Source organism: Notolepis coatsorum (assembly GCF_963971535.1).
Source record: "Notolepis coatsorum genome assembly, chromosome: 5".
Classification (NCBI taxonomy): Eukaryota; Metazoa; Chordata; class Actinopteri; order Aulopiformes; family Paralepididae; genus Notolepis; species Notolepis coatsorum.
In genome coordinates, this window is record NC_140169.1 from 145863915 (window position 1) to 145882604 (window position 18690).

At 49.0% G+C, this 18690-nt stretch overlaps 1 protein-coding gene across 1 annotated transcript; it reads right to left on the minus strand.

Moving 5' to 3' along the window:
• Window positions 1-29: 29 nt before the first annotated feature.
• Window positions 30-14469, minus strand: syt14b (synaptotagmin XIVb; the record flags this gene model as incomplete). The annotated part of the gene is made up of 8 exons (XM_084314316.1): window positions 30-346; window positions 1675-1734; window positions 2681-2861; window positions 5455-5892; window positions 6519-6772; window positions 10399-10527; window positions 11417-11462; window positions 13582-14469. The coding sequence occupies 8 exons, from the start codon at window positions 14467-14469 to the stop codon at window positions 30-32; spliced, it is 2313 nt and encodes a 770-aa protein (XP_084170442.1).
• Window positions 14470-18690: the final 4221 nt, after the last annotated feature.

Consider the following 18690-nt stretch of genomic DNA (forward strand, 5'->3'; position numbering starts at 1 on the left):
CAGTGGCAGACCTGCTGTCCCTCCTCCTCCTATGAGTCTGTGAGCGTGTGCCAGTGGCAGACCTGCTGGCCCTCCGCCTCCTTCATCTGGCTCCAGTGGGCCTGCTGGTCCTCCCCACTGCTGTCCAGGCCCAGCGAGACCCAGCCCAGCTTCTCGCGCGGCTTCATGCTGCTCCGGCGGCTGAACACGGACACCACCAGCGAGACCTCGGACAGCTGGAAGAGCGCCACCTGGAACACGAAGGTCTCCTTGTAGCTGGGGTTGGGCTGGCCGCGGCACACCGCCGTCTTGCACTTGGACATCTCCTTCCCCTTGGAGTCGAGCATGGTCAGCTTCACGTAGGTGTCTGTGTGTGGATGGAGAGAGGAGGGTGGTGAGAGGCTGCCATCTAGTGGAGGTATATGGGAACTGCAGTAGATGGTGGAATCTTTTGGTAATGGATATCTTGTGTGTTACTCTGTTATATAGGTGCTGTAAGTGGTATTTTGTTAAAATGAAAGTGTTAAATAGCTCTACATTCTGGCAGCCGTCACTGATATAGAGTGTCTGGTCAGTAACACGTGTCTCCCAGTCCCTCCACTCTGCAGTAAACACAAAATACATGTTCTGGTATCTCTTCCCACTTTATCCAATCAGGAGAGAGAACCCTAGATAGATTTACTATTTTTTTTTTATCTTGCCAAGCCAAATTTGATTACTGCACTGTCAGATTATTTTACTTGTTTCAAGGAATTGTCAAATTAGACCGCGCTCTCAAGGTCTGACACTGGGTGCTGTAATCCCATAAAATTGAATATAACAAAAGCAGTAATGGCAGCCTGAATTGGAAACAGACATGTTTTGGAACTATGTCCTTCTTCAGTGATATGGCTAGCCTTGTTTCAAGGACACATTGGCTTAAAAGTATTTATTATTTTTGTCTGACCAAACATATCAGCAGTGGTGCGTTATTGAAATCATCTGGGGTGACACGCACCACGTGCACGCGCGCTCCCGGCGCGTGCGCGCGCTCCCGCGAATGCGCATTTAATGTCCCCTCGCTTGGGCACAGACTAAAGACAGTGCCTAATTGCCTCTACGAATGGAATGTAACACGTCTTCACAACAAGGTTAGGTGTGAATGTGTCTGAGAACGTATTTAACACACCTGACGACCGGAGCTATTGCTATGCAAATAGCGAGTGAGGTTGCACACCGTGCTACCCCGTCCCATGAACAACGCATGCCTGCATATCAGTGATGGCTGTCGGAATGTAGAGCTATTATTTTAACATGTAGATATTTTAACCAACAAAAAAAAAGTACCACTTACAGCACCTTTAACATAATGCTGGTATGATTAATAAAGGAATACTCCTTTCATTTAAAGAAGCTATGTGATGGATTTTATTTCATAAGATTTATGGGAGAAAACCCAGGTGACTTCCACTAGAATCATTAACTGCAGAGAATGTGTCACACCACTGGTACAAGCGCCACTCCCACTTTGTGGCCGATCGGATAGGCTTCCTAAAACGGTTGGAATATCCCTTTAAGAGAAACGCATGCATGGAAATGTTTCTTAAAAAATAAAAAAAAAAGGGTATCGCATGTAACTATTCAGATCGTATGTCCTCAATGGACATATCATGGACGGTTACGTCAAAGACACTTGGACAGGTAAAGTCAACTCACCCCTCATGATATATAGCTGACCTCCTATAAAGTGTTTTACACAGCAAAACATTCCTGCATCTAGGACATAGAGCAGAGACCACACACCAAGCAGAGTAGGAAGGAAGAGGAGCAGAGAGAAGACAGTCAGGTGAAGAATCAACGAGAGTGTAGAGAGGTGTCACTAGAGGGAATTACAGTGAATGGAAAAATAAATCCACCTTTTCCTTTTATAAGAGTGGTTCTCAACCTGGGGGGTCAGGACCCCTCTGGGGTCGCGTAATCATTTTGGTGAGTCGTGAAAAGATTTGATCAGGTTTTGCGAAAAGGCAAACTAAAAAGGTTGACAACCACTGCTTTAAAGGTGCTATATAGGTAACAATGTATGTAGAATACTCATTTAAATAATAAATCCATCCACAGAGCTTTTAGAAAGATGCAGAATAAAAGTATTGCTTTTCCTCCATAAAATGTTTGATTAATGTTTTCATGGGTCCAAAATGAATAATGTTGTTTACGTGTTATCCCCCCCTCCCTACTTCCTATTTCCCCCACGCACCTGGTTGGATAAATGACACACTGGTGCTCTAGCGCGACACCTAGTGGCTGAAAGTTATCCAGAGCACATTTAACCCTTTAACTACCACACACTGTGACAATACAGAAGGTTAACCCTTTCACTGCCACACGACAAAGGGTTAAACCCCTTTCGCTACCACACTACAGAAGGTTAACCCTTTCACTACCACACACTAACCTTCTGTAGTGTGGTTGTGAAAGGGTTACCCCCGTTGTCGTGTGGCAGTAAAAGAGTTGAACTTCTGTATTTTTGCAGTGAAAGGGTTAACCGTCTGTAGTGTGGTAGCGAAAGGGTGAACCTTCTGTAGTGTGGTGGTAGTGAAAGGGTTTACCTTCTGTAGTGTGGTAGTGAAAGGGTTTACCTTCTGTAGTGTGGTAGCGAAAGGGGTTAAAATAACACGACGCAAAAAAAGAGCGAGGAGGACAGGAGGAGCGTGGTGGTACTCACTGGTGGGCTTGTCGGAGGCCGTGTTCTTGAAGTGGCTCCCCTGTACGACCTCGGCCGACAGCCGCCCGGTGGCAGAGTTGTAGATGAGCCCCAGGAGGATCTCCGGAGTGGCCGACTCTCCGGTGGAGCGGTAGGATAGAGCGCCCGCGCTGCGCGACACACTCACCAGGGAGCCACAGCCCTGCCCAGGGGGAACGGGGAAGAACATCAGTCAGTGGTTGTTGTTCCTTGCTCATTATTAAAGAAACGTACTGTATGTTTTCCTCCCCTCTGCGCGGTACCCAAATTAAACTCGGCACGGTACATAGGATGGTAAATAATGTTGTTCCGAAATACCTCAAACTACTTCACCGAGGTCAGTGACGTGCAGTACATGGCCACGGCACTAGAGGGAGCCCTACAGATCTAGTCCCAGTGAAATGTAAAAAGATGCATTGGGCAGAACTCATTCCGGTAGATTGGAATAGGCTACCAGCAGACATTAAAGTCCCTATTCCTCTTTTAAAGTAAAGCGCTGGATCAGGAGAAGCAGAACATGGGTTTAATTATATTTTATTTATCTTAGTTGTTTTTATTTATTTTGAAGGTATTTTATTTGATTGTATTTTATTTTTTACTGTATTTTATCTCCCTATGTTTTCCTCCCCCCTGCATGGTGGGCACACACACCCTCGCTTTACCCACAGACTCTGACGAGGGCATATTGTATCATGCACTCATACACCTACACACATCCAGGCAGACACTCACCAGTACATATTGCTCACAGACATCTGAAGGACCGCAATGGAAACGAGCTGTAAGCTTTCTTGCGTTTTTATCCTTTTGATAATGGTGGGCCTCTATATGTATATTTGTATATATGTTTCATCATTATCAATAAAGATCTCCATCTATCTATCTAGAGAAGAGTGGGGAGAGCGGGAGGAGAGAGAAGAGTGGGGAGAGAGGAGAGCGGGGAGAGAGAAGATAATGAGGAGATAGAAGAGTGGGGAGAGAGGAGAGAGAAGAGAATGAGAGTGGGGAGAGAGAGGAGAGCAAGGAGAGAAGAGAATGAGGAGAGTGGGGAGAGAGAAGAGTGGGGAGAGAGGAGAGCAAGGAGAGAAGAGAATGAGGAGAGTGGGGAGAGAGAAGAGAGAGAAGAGAATGAGGAGAGAGAAGAGTGGGGAGAGGGAGGAGAGAGAAGAGAATGAGGAGAGAGAAGAGTGGGGAGAGAGGAGAGAGAAGAGAATGAGTGGGGAGAGAGAGGAGAGAAGAGAATGAGGAGAGTGGGGAGAGAGAATAGTGGGGAGAGAGGAGAGCGAGGAGAGAGAAGAGTGGGGAGAGAGGAGAGAGAATGAGGAGAGAGAAGGGTGGGGAGAGAGGAGAGTGAGGAGAGAGAAGAGTGGGGAGAGATGAGAGAGAAGAGTGGGGAGAGAGGAGAGAGAATGAGGAGAGAGATGGGTGGGGAGAGAGGAGAGCGAGGAGAGAGAAGAGTGGAGAGGAGAGCGAAGAGAGAGAAGAGAATGAGGAGAGGGAGGAGAGAAGAGTGGGGAGAGGGAGGAGAGAGAGGAGAGGGGAGAACAAGGAGAATGTGGAGAACAAGGAGAAAAAGGAGAACGAGGAGAGAAAGGAGAACGAGGCGTTGCCCGTATCTAGACTCAGAGACAGTAAGTTGTTTCCTCAGAGCCGCCATCACCACCCTGACCTCTGATGATGTGCACTAACAACACCTCCCCCTCCTCCCACCCTGTGCAATATACAGACCACCACTACTGTTTGACAATGTGATTGTTGTATATTCTCTGTATTGTATAGTATTGTGATATTATGTTTATTTTTTGTATTACTTGTGTGTGAACCAGCACCTTAAGTTCGAGTCCCTCATCTTGTCATATGACATTGTATAATGACAATAAAGTCAAATCATTTTCAGCTCCTCCGAATACTTACTGAGATCCCGTTTACACGTGGTATTGACATGTGATCTGTATCTGGAGAGTGAAAAATGCATTGGGAACTAACGCAAGGTGTGAATGCGCACGGTTACGCATTGCGATCAAAATGTGATCGGATCAGCAGGACCAGAGGTCGTCTGGCTCACATTGTGATCGGAGTGCAGGCAGTCGGCCAGGTGCGAATGCAATCCGGACAGAATGCAGACAATGGGATGTCCTTGAGCAACAAGACACTTAACCCCTAACTGCTCCCGATGAGCAGGTTGGCACCTTGCATGGTCGCCTCCGCCTTCGGTGTGAATGTGTGAGTGAACGGGTCAAATGTGAGGAACAAATTGTAAAGCGCTTTGGATAAAAGCTGCTACATAAATGCACCGTTTACCAGTTACCACCAGGGGTGTAAAGTACTTGAGTAATTGTACTTTGTTACAATACTTAAGTACTGTTTTGGGGGATTTGTACTTTACTCGAGTATTGTTAGGTTTGTATACTTGTACTTTTACTCCATTACATTTCAGAGGAAAGAAAACACTCAAGTGCGTTTTTAGCCAGAAACTCTGACTTTTACTTGAGTACGATTTTGAGACGGTACCCATACTTTCACTTAAGTATAATTTCTGGGTACTTTTTAAACCCCTGGTTACCCACATGGTACGCATTGCGATCAGAATGTGATCAGATCAGCAGGACCAGAGGTCGTCTGGCTCACATTGTGATCCGATATCAGAGGCCAAGTGCGAATGTGATCCGGACAGAAATCCGAAACAAGAGAGAGGGGGGAACGTGTATACATTTGGGTGTAAACGTGAAGGCCGATCCGAGATCCGTTCTCCTCACCGTGAGTTCGGTGCCGGGCTCCAGGGTGACGGGCAGAGCCATCTTGCCCTGCAGGTTGAGCTTGGTCAGGTAGAAGACCTTCTCACCCAACACCTTCTCCTTCTTCATGCGCCGGACGCTGTAGAGGCGGAAGCGCACGGCGTATTCCGTCAGCGCCTCCTGCTCCACGCGCGAGAACTTGAAGGTCTCCGTGAAGACGGGACACGGGCCCTTCTGGACGCCCGTCTTGGCGCGCTGCTTCTTGGTGGGCAGCAGCACCAGGTGCACCTGCCAGGAGATGTTGCCCGTCTGCTTCAGGGCGGGGATGTCCGTCGCCGCGGTGACCGTGACGGCCAGCCACTGCTCGCCGGAGTCGTACTCGAAGGCCACGTCCAGCGTGCCGTACTTGGCCAGCGGCTCGGGCTCGTAGGCGGAGGGGAAGTGAGGGGCCGAGCCGTCCTGAGAGAGACAGAGAGAGAGAGAGAGAGAGAGAGAGATTGTCAGAACAGTTGTCAGGATGCTGGTGAGGAGAGGCAAGGGGAGCAAGGGGAGCAAGGAGAGCAAGGAGAGGGAGGAGAGAGGAGAGTGAGGAGAGAGAAGAGAATGAGGAGAGAGAGGAGAGTGGGGAGAGGAGAGAATGAGGAGAGAGGATAGAGAAGAGTAGGGAGAGGGAGGAGAGGGATGAGAGAGAAGAGAGCGGGGAGTGTGAGGAGAGCGGGGAGAGAGAGGAGAGCAAGGAGAGAGAAGAGTGGGGAGAGGGAGGAGAGAGAGGAGAGTGGAGAGAATGAGGAGAGAGAGGAGAGCGGGGAGAGAGAGGAGAGCAGGGAGAGAGAGGAGAGCGGGGAGAGAGAGGAGAGCGGGGAGAGAGAGGAGAGCAAGGAGAGAGAAGAGAGTGGGGAGAGAGAGGAGAGCAAGGAGAGAGAAGAGAGGGGATAGAGAAGAGAGAGGAGAGAGAAGAGAGTGGAGAGAATGAGGAGAGAGAAGAGAGGGGAGAGAGAAGAGTGGGGAGAGGGAGGAGAGAGAGGAGAGTGGAGAGAATGAGGAGAGCGAGGAGAATGTGGAGAGCGAGGCGTCGCCCGCCTCACCTCCGGTCCGAGCACGGCGGTGCTGTCACTCGGCACGTCCTCGTCGTAGCCCTTGTTGAGGTAGCTCTCCGTGTCCTGCTCCAGACTGGCCTCGCTGGAGCCATGGCGGCTCCCCTCCTGAGACGAGGTCCTCCTGGCCCGCCGCCCCGAGCGGACGCGGGGCGCGCTGACCGCCCTAGTGTCCTCGTCCTGGTACGGCGGGGGCTGGAGCTCGTTCAGGGGCGACTCCCGCCTTATCCTCTGGATACTTTTGCCTGCAGGACGACAGAGAGAGAGAGGGCTTCAAAGGGATGTAATGACAGCATTGGGAATAATAATGTGGTGCATTGTGATGTCGTCGTCATCATCATCGTCACCTATATTTTATTTCATAATTATATTATTTAGGGATGCTCGATATTGGCTTTTTTACCGATACCGATATTGTCCAACTCTTAATTTCCGATACCGATATCAACCGATACCGATATATGCAGGGTTCCCCCCCAAAAAACGGAATAATTTCAGGTAATTAACATTACATATCTTTTGTCGTGGAATTAACACAACATTATGCATACTTTTGACAATAAATAAAATCAGAATCTGTTCTTACTTGCTTGCCTGGGTAAATAAAGGTTAAATAAATGTAAAATATATATTTATTTTTTTGAAAACCGATACCGATATTCTCCGATATCACATTTTAATGCCAATATCGGCCGATAATATCGATAGGCCGATAATATCGGACATCCCTAATATTATTCTATTGTGCTTAACTTAGCTCATATTTCATTTTATTTTACTCCACCTCTTTATTGTATTATCTGTCTGTTAATGTCTGTCCGCTAATGTCGCACCGATAACGTCCAAAGCAAATTCCTTGTATGTGAAAACTATACTTGGCAATAAAGACCTTTCTGATTCTGATTCTGATCATCATCATCATCATCATCATCATCATCATCAAAGCTTTATTTATGCTTGTAAAATCATTGAGGTTGCCCTCATTTTCCAATTGTATTTATTTGTCAGGGACAATGCGTAAGAAAACATCATAGCAAGTTACAATAACAATAAATACATACAGATGCCTTTCATGTAGGATTTCTAGCCAAGGCTATAATTAGCTAATTAGGCTTTTCTACTTAAAGGTGGTCGTTACACATCATCATTAGTTAAAATGAGCACGTAATTAATAGTGGCATTCTTTTCACGAAATCACAGTGATGCGTATGTGTGTGTGTTCCCTGATGTGTGTCTGTTCCTCTGTCTGTGTGTACATGTGTGTCTGTTCCTCTATCTGTGTGTACATGTGTGTCTGTTCCTCTATCTGTGTGTACATGTCTGTGTGTGTGTTCCTCTGTCTGTGTGTACATGTGTGTCTGTTCCTCTATCTGTGTGTACATGTCTGTGTGTGTGTTCCTCTGTCTGTGTGTACATGTCCATGTCTGTCTGTTCCTCTATCTGTGTGTACATGTCCATGTGTGTGTGTTCCTCTGTCTGTGTGTACATGTCCATGTGTGTCTGTTCCTCTGTCTGTGTGTACATGTCCATGTGTGTCTGTTCCTCTGTCTGTGTGTACATGTCCATGTGTGTGTGTTCCTCTGTCTGTGTGTACATGTCTAGTGTGTGTGTTCCTCTGTCTGTGTGTACATGTCCACGTGTGTGTGTTCCTCTGTCTGTGTGTACATGTCTAGTGTGTGTGTTCCTCTGTCTGTGTGTACATGTCTAGTGTGTGTGTTCCTCTGTCTGTGTGTACATGTCCACGTGTGTCTGTTGTTCCTCTATCTGTGTGTACATGTCCATGTGTGTCTGTTGTTCCTCTGTCTGTGTGTACATGTCCATGTGTGTCTGTTGTTCCTCTATCTGTGTGTACATGTCCATGTGTGTCTGTTCCTCTGTCTGTGTGTACATGTCCACGTGTGTCTGTTGTTCCTCTGTCTGTGTGTACATGTCCATGTGTGTCTGTTGTTCCTCTATCTGTGTGTACATGTCCACGTGTGTGTGTTCCTCTGTCTGTGTGTACATGTCTAGTGTGTGTGTTCCTCTGTCTGTGTGTACATGTCTAGTGTGTGTGTTCCTCTGTCTGTGTGTACATGTCCACGTGTGTCTGTTGTTCCTCTGTCTGTGTGTACATGTCCATGTGTGTCTGTTGTTCCTCTGTCTGTGTGTACATGTCTGTGTGTGTGTGTTCCTCTGTCTGTGTGTACATGTCCATGTGTGTGTGTTCCTCTGTCTGTGTGTACATGTCCATGTGTGTCTGTTCCTCTGTCTGTGTGTACATGTCCATGTGTGTCTGTTCCTCTGTCTGTGTGTACATGTCCATGTGTGTCTGTTCCTCTGTCTGTGTGTACATGTCCATGTGTGTCTGTTCCTCTGTCTGTGTGTACATGTCCATGTGTGTCTGTTCCTCTGTCTGTGTGTACATGTCCATGTGTGTCTGTTCCTCTGTCTGTGTGTACATGTCCATGTGTGTCTGTTCCTCTGTCTGTGTGTACATGTCTAGTGTGTGTGTTCCTCTGTCTGTGTGTACATGTCCATGTGTGTCTGTTCCTCTGTCTGTGTGTACATGTCCATGTGTGTCTGTTCCTCTGTCTGTGTGTACATGTCTAGTGTGTGTCTGTTCCTCTGTCTGTGTGTACATGTCCATGTGTGTCTGTTCCTCTGTCTGTGTGTACATGTCCATGTGTGTGTGTTCCTCTGTCTGTGTGTACATGTCCACGTGTGCCCTTTGTATGATAGCATGTACAATAAGTGCAGGAATGTTCATTTCACACCTTTATTTTAACTCGAAAGGCAACTGAGGTTTCCCTCATTTACAGTCACGCCGAGTGTACATACAGAGTTATTAAGCTAAAGAAAACCTATAAAATCACAACAATAAGACAAGTAAGGATAGCAATCAATTAAAACACGTACAACTTGATTGACAACGGTTGGAAATCAAGGGTTTAAACTCTGCAGAGGGGAGAACATCAAGCTTTAAGGACTGTTGGAGTTCATTCCACGAGCTAGAGGGGCATCGTAGCTAAATGCACATTTACCCTGTTCTGAGCAAACTGGACCTCATTCCAATAATGATGTAGTATAAGGAGGTAGCTTACCAATAATGATGTAGTATAAGGAGGTAGCTTACCAATAATGATGTAGTATAAGGAGGTAGCTTACCAATAATGATGTAGTATAAGGAGGTAGCTTACCAATAATGATGTAGTGTAAGGAGGTAGCTTACCAATAATGATGTAGTATAAGGAGGTAGCTTACCAATAATGATGTAGTGTAAGGAGGTAGCTTACCAATAATGATGTAGTATAAGGAGGTAGCTTACCAATAATGATGTAGTGTAAGGAGGTAGCTTACCAATAATGATGTAGTATAAGGAGGTAGCTTACCAATAATGATGTAGTATAAGGAGGTAGCTTACCAATAATGATGTAGTGTAAGGAGGTAGCTTACCAATAATGATGTAGTGTAAGGAGGTAGCTTACCAATAATGATGTAGTGTAAGGAGGTAGCTTACCAATAATGATGTAGTATAAGGAGGTAGTTTACCAATAATGATGTAGTATAAGGAGGTAGTTTACCAATAATGATGTAGTATAAGGAGGTAGTTTACCAATAATGATGTAGTATAAGGAGGTAGCTTACCAATAATGATGTAGTATAAGGAGGTAGCTTACCAATAATGATGCAGTATAAGGAGGTATCTTACCAATAATGATGTAGTATAAGGAGGTAACTTACCAATAATGATGCAGTATAAGGAGGTAGCTTACCAATAATGATGTAGTGTAAGGAGGTAGCTTACCAAAGGGCCTTCAAAATGAACAAATACCAGTGTTCCCAGGGTTCTCTAAGGGTTCTCTAAGGGTTCTCTAAGGGTTCTCTCTCTCACCCTTTGGGTTGGAGGCCTCACTGCTGTAGCCCTCTTGATCGGCCCTCTTCTCTCTGTTGTCCCACACAGAGGCAGAGTTCTGCTGGGCCTCCGCGCCCCTCTCCTCCTCGCTGTCGGAGCACCCCCCTTCTGGACACATAGACACCGGCTCACATTAACGTTCACCTTACAAGTCCTACAATCTACTGTGCTAAAGGGATCGTTTGGATGTTTGGACATTAAGTTGTATGAGGGTTTTCATTAGGGATGTTCGATATTGTCTTTTTTTTGTTACCGATATCCGATATACCGATATTGTCCAACTCTTAATTTCCGATGCCGATATCAACCGATACCGATATATGCAGGGTAATTTCAGGTAACTAACATTGCATATCTCTTGTCGTGGAATTAACACAACATTATACATACTTTTGACAATAAAAGTACGCATTGATGTGTTCATTTCACTGGCTGCATTCAACAAGGCATTCTAAATGTAAACATTATCTGTGCATCTCCCCTTTTCTTCTCTCTCTCCATCTGGCTCTCACTCTCCCTTTCTCTTTTTCCCGCTCATTCTTTGCTTCTCTCTCCCTTATTTATTGTAATTTCCCTTGTATACTATTGCTACTGTAATTTTTTATTTTATTTACTTGTATGCATGTTGCAGCCTCCGGTAAGCGGTAGGCCGATAATATCGGACATCTTTAGTTTTAATCCACACCACGGCATGCAGGCAAAAGGGTTTCCTGTTTCTAACACGACATCATCGTCCTCCACCACTATGGATTTTGTGATCACTTGACACTATTTTGTTTCTTGGAAGAAGCCGGTGTATTACTAAGTGCTGTAGCCTGAATCATCAGCTGTTTCACAATTCTGGAGAGCAGTGGTTTTGTTTTGGAGGTGGGTGACCCGTTTCCTTTGCATGTTGTGTGGATTCAAACATTTTGGTTTCGCGACGGCCGTTTCTGCCGTTTTGCAGCCTGGTCTAAAGCTTCCCGGCTCGTTGGGGAACCCGACCTAGAACTCCGACCACGGGTCTCAAGGTAAGCCAGCTGATCCGCTTTGTATCCACTACACTACGGGCAAAGGATTTCATACAACTTGATGTCCCAAACATCCAAACCAATCCCTTCAAGAAGAGGAGAGGAGACGAGGAACAGGAAGAGGAGAGGAGACGAGGAATAGGAAAAGAAGAGGAGAGGAGACGAGGAACAGGAAGAGGAGAGGAGAGGAGACGAGGAACAGGAAAAGAAGAGGAGAGGAGACGAGGAACAGGAAGAGGAGAGGAGAGGAGACGAGGAACAGGAAAAGAAGAGGAGAGGAGAGGAGGAACAGGAAGAGGAGAGGAGAGGAGAGGAGGAATAGGAAAAGAAGAGGAGAGGAGACGAGGAACAGGAAGAGGAGAGGAGAGGAGACGAGGAACAGGAAAAGAAGAGGAGAGGAGAGGAGGAACAGGATAAGAAGAGGAGAGGAGAGGAGGAACAGGAAAAGAAGAGGAGAGGAGAGGAGGAACAGGAAAAGAAGAGGAGAGGAGGAACAGGAAAAGAAGAGGAGAGGAGAGGAGGAACAGGACGAGGAGAGGAGAGGAGAGGAGGAACAGGACGAGGAGAGGAGAGGAGAGGAGGAACAGGAAAAGAAGAGGAGACGAGAGGAGGAACAGGAAAAGAAGAGGAGAGGAGAGGAGAGGAGGAACAGGAAAAGAAGAGGAGAGGAGAGGAGAGGAGGAACAGGAAAAGAAGAGGAGAGGAGAGGAGAGGAGGAACAGGAAAAGAAGAGGAGAGGAGAGGAGGAACAGGAAAAGAAGAGGAGAGGAGAGGAGAGGAGGAACAGGAAAAGAGGAGGAGAGGAGAGGAGACGAGGAACAGGAAGAGGAGAGGAGAGGAGAGGAGGAACAGGAAAAGAAGAGGAGAGGAGACGAGGAACAGGAAAAGAAGAGGAGAGGAGAGGAGAGGAGGAACAGGAAAAGAAGAGGAGAGGAGAGGAGGAACAGGAAAAGAAGAGGAGAGGAGAGGAGAGGAGAGGAGAGGAGAGGAGGAACAGGAAAAGAAGAGGAGGAGACGAGGAACAGGAAAAGAAGAGGAGAGGAGACGAGGAACAGGAAAAGTCGTTGAAGATTTGAAGACAGAAATTCCAAACGGATGACCTTTTCCCCCGCGGTGAAAAGACATGTCTTCAAAGAAACTCCAGAACTCCAGGTTGAAAAGGTCAGCTGGAGTTAAGGTCACGCAGTGGAGAGAAGCTGGGATAGAAAGCGAAGGAAACAAGACCCAGAGACAGAGGTCAGCAGGGGACAGAGACCCAGAGACAGACGTCAGCAGGGGACAGAGACCCAGAGAGAGACGTCAGCAGGGGACAGAGACCCAGAGAGAGACGTCAGCAGGGGACAGAGACCCAGAGAGAGACGTCAGCAGGGGACAGAGACCCAGAGACAGACGTCAGCAGGGGGACAGAGACCCAGAGAGAGACGTCAGCAGGGGACAGAGACCCAGAGAGACGTCAGCAGGGGACAGAGACCCAGAGAGAGACGTCAGCAGGGGACAGAGACCCAGAGAGAGACGTCAGCAGGGGACAGAGACCCAGAGAGAGACGTCAGCAGGGGACAGAGACCCAGAGAGAGACGTCAGCAGGGGACAGAGACCCAGAGACAGACGTCAGCAGGGGACAGAGACCCAGAGACAGACGTCAGCAGGGGACAGAGACCCAGAGAGACATCAGCAGGGGACAGAGACCCAGAGACAGACGTCAGCAAGGGACAGAGACCCAGAGACAGACGTCAGCAGGGGACAGAGACCCAGAGACAGACGTCAGCAGGGGACAGAGACCCAGAGACAGACGTCAGCAGGGGACAGAGACCCAGAGACAGACGTCAGCAGGGGACAGAGACCCAGAGACAGACGTCAGCAGGGGACAGAGACCCAGAGAGAGACGTCCACAGGGGGGGACAGAGACCCAGAGAGAGACGTCAGCAGGGGACAGAGACCCAGAGACAGACGTCAGCAGGGGACAGAGACCCAGAGACAGACGTCCACAGGGGGGGACAGAGACCCAGAGACAGACGTCAGCAGGGGGACAGAGACCCAGAGACAGACGTCAGCAGGGGACAGAGAGGCGGCGGCTCGTCCTCTAACCTTTTGCTCCTTTCTTCTTTTTCTTCTTGCTCTTCTTCTTCTCCTCCTTCTTCTTCTCCTTCTCCGCCGCTTTCTCCGCCTTCTCCGCTTTCTTGGCCTCCTCCTTGGCGGCTTTGCTCTTCTTCTTGTCCGACTTCTTCCTCTTGAGGGGCATCTCCTCCTCCTGCCGCTGCTGCTCCTCATCAGGTTTCTCCTTCGCCTCCTCCTCCTGCTGCTCCTTCTCCCCGGTCTTCGTCTTTTTCTTCTTCTTCTTTTTCGATCCCCCCTTTTCGAGTTTAGGACTGGAGGACTGCAGGGGCTCGTCGCGGTCGGGTGCTTCGCCGCCGCAGCTGCCGTCGTCCTTCTCCCCCCCGCCAACCGGTTTACCGTCACCGCCCTTGGGAGCGGAGCGGCTCTCCTCCTCCTCCTCCTCCTCCTCCTCCTTCTTGCCGCGGTCCTCCTGGACGCCGTGCTCCTGGCTCCGCGTCGTCTCCTCCTCCGCGCTCCTCGCCTCTCTCTCCAGCTGCTTGCCTTTCCTCTCCCTCCGCCTGCTCTCCCTCTTCTCCTCCCACTCCAACTCCGCCTTCTTCTTCTTCTCCTCCTCCTCCAGCTCCGCCTCTGTCTTCTTCACGCGCCAGCAGCCGTCCCTCCACTCCCACTCCAATTGGCCCTGGGCGGCAGTGCCGCCCGCCTCCGCGCCACCGTCGCCCGATTGGCCGACGCCGTCCGCCTCCGACTGCCTCTTCCCCCCGCGGCGGGTGGCCTTGCCGTCCTGGTCCGCCGACCCCTGGCTCCCCTCCCCGCCACCGCCCCCCTGCTGCTCTGCCGAGAACTGGTCGCTGACGGTGTATTTCACGTCGCTCACGGCGTTGGCCAGCTCGTCCACACGGCTGCTGACCGTGCTGCTGACCTGGTCCAGGAGGGAGGAGAGGTCGACGGGGGGAAGGTTCAGCTGGAAGCTCTTGAAGAAGGACATGTCTCTCTCTGCCCTCTGGGAGGAAGGTGGCTGAACGCCCGGCGCTCGCGGCCTGATTAGCTCAGAGTCACCGAGGCCGGCCGAGACATATGGTCACGGTGTGGCTGCGCTGCGCTGCCAACGTCACTGTGGGGGGGGGGGTTGGTTGGTTGGTGTGGACACAGGAACACATACATGACACGTGTGAAAAACACTACTTGACGTTTCGTAACGAGACCACAGGCACTCTCAGACAATCTTTATAATGCGTTGTGTTTCCGTAGAGTAAGATTATATCTTACAAATCAAATCAAATCAAATTTATTTATAAGGCCCGACAACACACGTTAATGTCCCCATGGGCCGTACAGGTCTTCTTTAAACAAGTCAAGAAGAAAACATAACAATAAGTCAAGAACAGAACAAGAACACCATAAGGTCCAACAAATTTAAGATAAATGCAAATAAATGAAAGAATGCCAGCACTCCCAGACATACCCCACGCGAAGGTAAGGAAAAACTCACTAAAACCTAACAATAGGGAAAAATGCACCATAGGCAGTGTGGAGGAGAGAAACCTTAGAAGGGCCGTTCAAGGGGGGATCTCCCTTCTTAGATGTCGGTGATAGTAGTGTTGCAGACGGACAGTTGGTAAGCATGCACTCAAGTGTGAAGTGAAACACAGATGAGTGCATGCAATAGCAACTGAACATTTTGAAAGATTAAAGATAGAGCTGATAGCGATAGCAACTGAACATTTTGAAAGATTGAAGATAGAGCTGATAGCGAATCTATTTGAGGCACAGGGGCGGCGCAAAGAGGGTCACGTCCTCCCCGTCTTAATCACTGGACGTTCAACACTCCGGTCATTGCTCAGGGACAGCCGGAGACAGGGAGATAGGTGGCGGCGCAGAGAGGGTCGCGACCTCCCCGACACACTATACTACCAGCGTGACTAGGAGAATATTCACATTATATTATGGGCCACGCAAGCAGCTTTATGCCATTAATCAGTTACTTTGATTAAAGGGGCATTCTGCATGATTAAAGGGGCATTCTGCCTGATTAATGGGGCATTTCCTCAACTACTGTATTTCCTCTTACTTTGCTTGAGTTGAGCCTATACGGCTGAAAAGAGTTGAGGAAATAGCATCTGCAGTTCACAACAACAGAACGATTCTGGTTAAAAAAAATTTAAAGGAACACGCCAACATTATTGGAAATGCATTCACCGTCTTCTCCAGTGTCGGACAACAAGATGGATACCGATTTCCTCTCTGTGCGTTCAGTAGAAAGCTATCCAGCAAGCTTGCCTAGCTTAGCACAAATTAACGGAAGCGGATACGGACCACTAGCCTATAGCTTAAAACTCACAGTTGAAGACACCGAGAGGAAATTGGTATCTATATTCTTGTCTGACTTTGGAGAAGACAGTAAGTGTATTTCCCATAATGTCGGCGTGTTCCTTTAAGGTGAAACACTTGGGCCAACATACACTCAACATGTTGAACAGAAATGATGTCTGCAGTGTGACATGAAGGAAGGGAGTGACAGTGCTTGTAGCCTATTGGGCAGAAGGCCACTGGCGTGACAACAGTGCTTGTAGCCTATTGGGCAGAAGGCCACTGGTGTGACAACAGTGCTTGTAGCCTATTGGGCAGAAGGCCACTGGTGTGACAACAGTGCTTGTAGCCTATTGGGCAGAAGGCCACTGGTGTGACAACAGTGCTTGTAGCCTATTGGGCAGAAGGCCACTGGTGTGACAACAGTGCTTGTAGCCTATTGGGCAGAAGGCCACTGGTGTGACAACAGTGCTTGTAGCCTATTGGGCAGAAGGCCACTGGTGTGACAACAGTGCTTGTAGCCTATTGGGCAGAAGGCCACTGGTGTGACAACAGTGCTTGTAGCCTATTGGGCAGAAGGCCACTGGTGCATTCAATCAGTATACAAGACTGCATGAAAACTACTAGTATAGTCTGAATATACCTGCATATAATTATTCTGTATATACCTACTTATACACCTGCACATAATCCATATAACAGCATGTACAACCATGCTATATATACCGTATATATATATATATTCGTACCGTGTATATATATCTGTCTGTACATACCTATATATAATTATTTTTACATATCTGTATATACTATATCTATATCTGTACCCTTACCTACTCTTACTAGTTATGCTGCTGGCCAGTATGACTTTGTTATTACCATAGTGTATGGTAGTAATCTAGTAGTGATGTGTTTTAGGGTAATGTTGTAAACAGCTTAATATAATAATTGTCATGATCAGAGCAAAGACAAAGGTTTTCTTATTGTCTGTGTGTGAATGTAGTCACTGTCACACACACACACACACACACGCACGCACGCACGCACACACACGCACACACACACACACACACACACACAGTGCTCACCTGGCTGGTCCTTGGTATAGTCATCAAAGTGCGACACACACACACACAGTGCTCACCTGGCTGGTCCTTGGTATAGTCATCAAAGTGCGACACACACACACACACAGTGCTCACCTGGCTGGTCCTTGGTATAGTCATCAAAGTGCGACACACACACACACACAGTGCTCACCTGGCTGGTCCTTGGTATAGTCATCAAAGTGCGACACACACACACACACAGTGCTCACCTGGCTGGTCCTTGGTATAGTCATCAAAGTGCGACAGGTTGCTTGTCGTCTCCACTGACAGCTTGTTGCTGATGTACAGAAAGAAGAAAGTCATCAAAGCCATGAAGGCAGCGATGGAGGAGAGGAGGCCGAGCAGCTCAGGAGACACTGAGGAGAGAGAGACATAGCGAGAGACAAAGAGGTGGGGGTGGAGAGAGAGAGGTGAGGGGTAGAGAGAGAGAGAGGTGAGGGGGAGAGAGAGAGAGAGGTGAGGGGGTAGAGAGAGAGAGAGGTGAGGGGGAGAGAGAGAGAGGTGAGGGGGGAGAGAGAGAGAGGTGAGGGGGAGAGAGAGAGAGAGGTGAGGGGGTAGAGAGAGAGAGAGGTGAGGGGGAGAGAGAGAGAGGTGAGGGGGGAGAGAGAGAGAGGTGAGGGAGGGAGAGAGAGAGGTGAGGGGGAGAGAGAGAGGTGAGGGGGTAGAGAGAGAGGTGAGGGGGAGAGAGAGAGAGGTGAGGGGGTAGAGAGAGAGGTGAGGGGGAGAGAGAGAGGTGAGGGGGTAGAGAGAGAGGTGAGGGTGAGAGAGAGAGAGGTGAGGGGGTAGAGAGAGAGGTGAGGGGGAGAGAGAGAGAGGTGAGTGGAGAGAGAGGTGAGAGAGGTGAGGGGAGAGAGAGAGGTGAGGGGGAGAGAGAGAGAGGTGAGGGGGAGAGAGAGAGAGGTGAGGGGGAGAGAGAGAGGTGAGGGGGTAGAGAGAGAGAGGTGAGTGGAGAGAGAGAGAGAGAGAGAGAGAGAGAGAGAGAGAGAGAGAGGTGAGGGGGTAGAGAGAGAGGTAAGTGGAGAGAGAGGTGAGGGGTAGAGAGAGAGAGAGGTGAGGGGGTAGAGAGAGAGAGAGAGGTGAGGGGTAGAGAGAGAGAGGTGAGGGGGTAGATAGAGAGAGGTGAGGGGAGAGAGAGAGGTGAGGGGGAGAGAGAGAGAGGTGAGGGGGAGAGAGATAGGTGAGGGGGAGAGAGAGAGAGGTGAGGGGGTAGAGAGAGAGAGGTGAGGGGGAGAGAGATAGGTGAGGGGGAGAGAGAGATAGGTGAGGGGGTAGAGAGAGAGGTGAGGGGGAGAGAGAGAGGTGAGGGGTAGAGAGAGAGAGGTGAGGGGGTAGAGAGAGAGAGGTGAGGGGGAGAGAGAGAGAGGTGAGGGGGGGAGAGAGAGAGAGAGAGGTGAGAGAGGTGAGGGGGAGAGAGAGAGAGAGAGGTGAGAGAGGTGAGGGGGAGAGAGGGAGAGAGAGGTGAGAGAGGTGAGGGGGAGAGAGGGAGAAGTGAGTGGAGAGAGAGGTGAGAGAGGTGAGGTGGAGAGAGAGAGAAAGAGAGAGAGAGAGGTGAGGGGGAGAGAGGGAGACAAAAACAGAAGAGACAGTGAATATGTTGTCCCTGAACAAATAGGCAGGGAACAATACCGTAGTTGTGGAGGCGTGGCCTCAGGGGGGTTAGACACAGAGCTGGAGGCGTGGCCACAAGGTTAGACACAGAGCTGGAGGCGTGGCCTCAGGGTTAGACACAGAGCTGGAGGCGTGGCCTCAGGGTTAGACACAGAGCTGGAGGCGTGGCCTCAGGGGGGTTA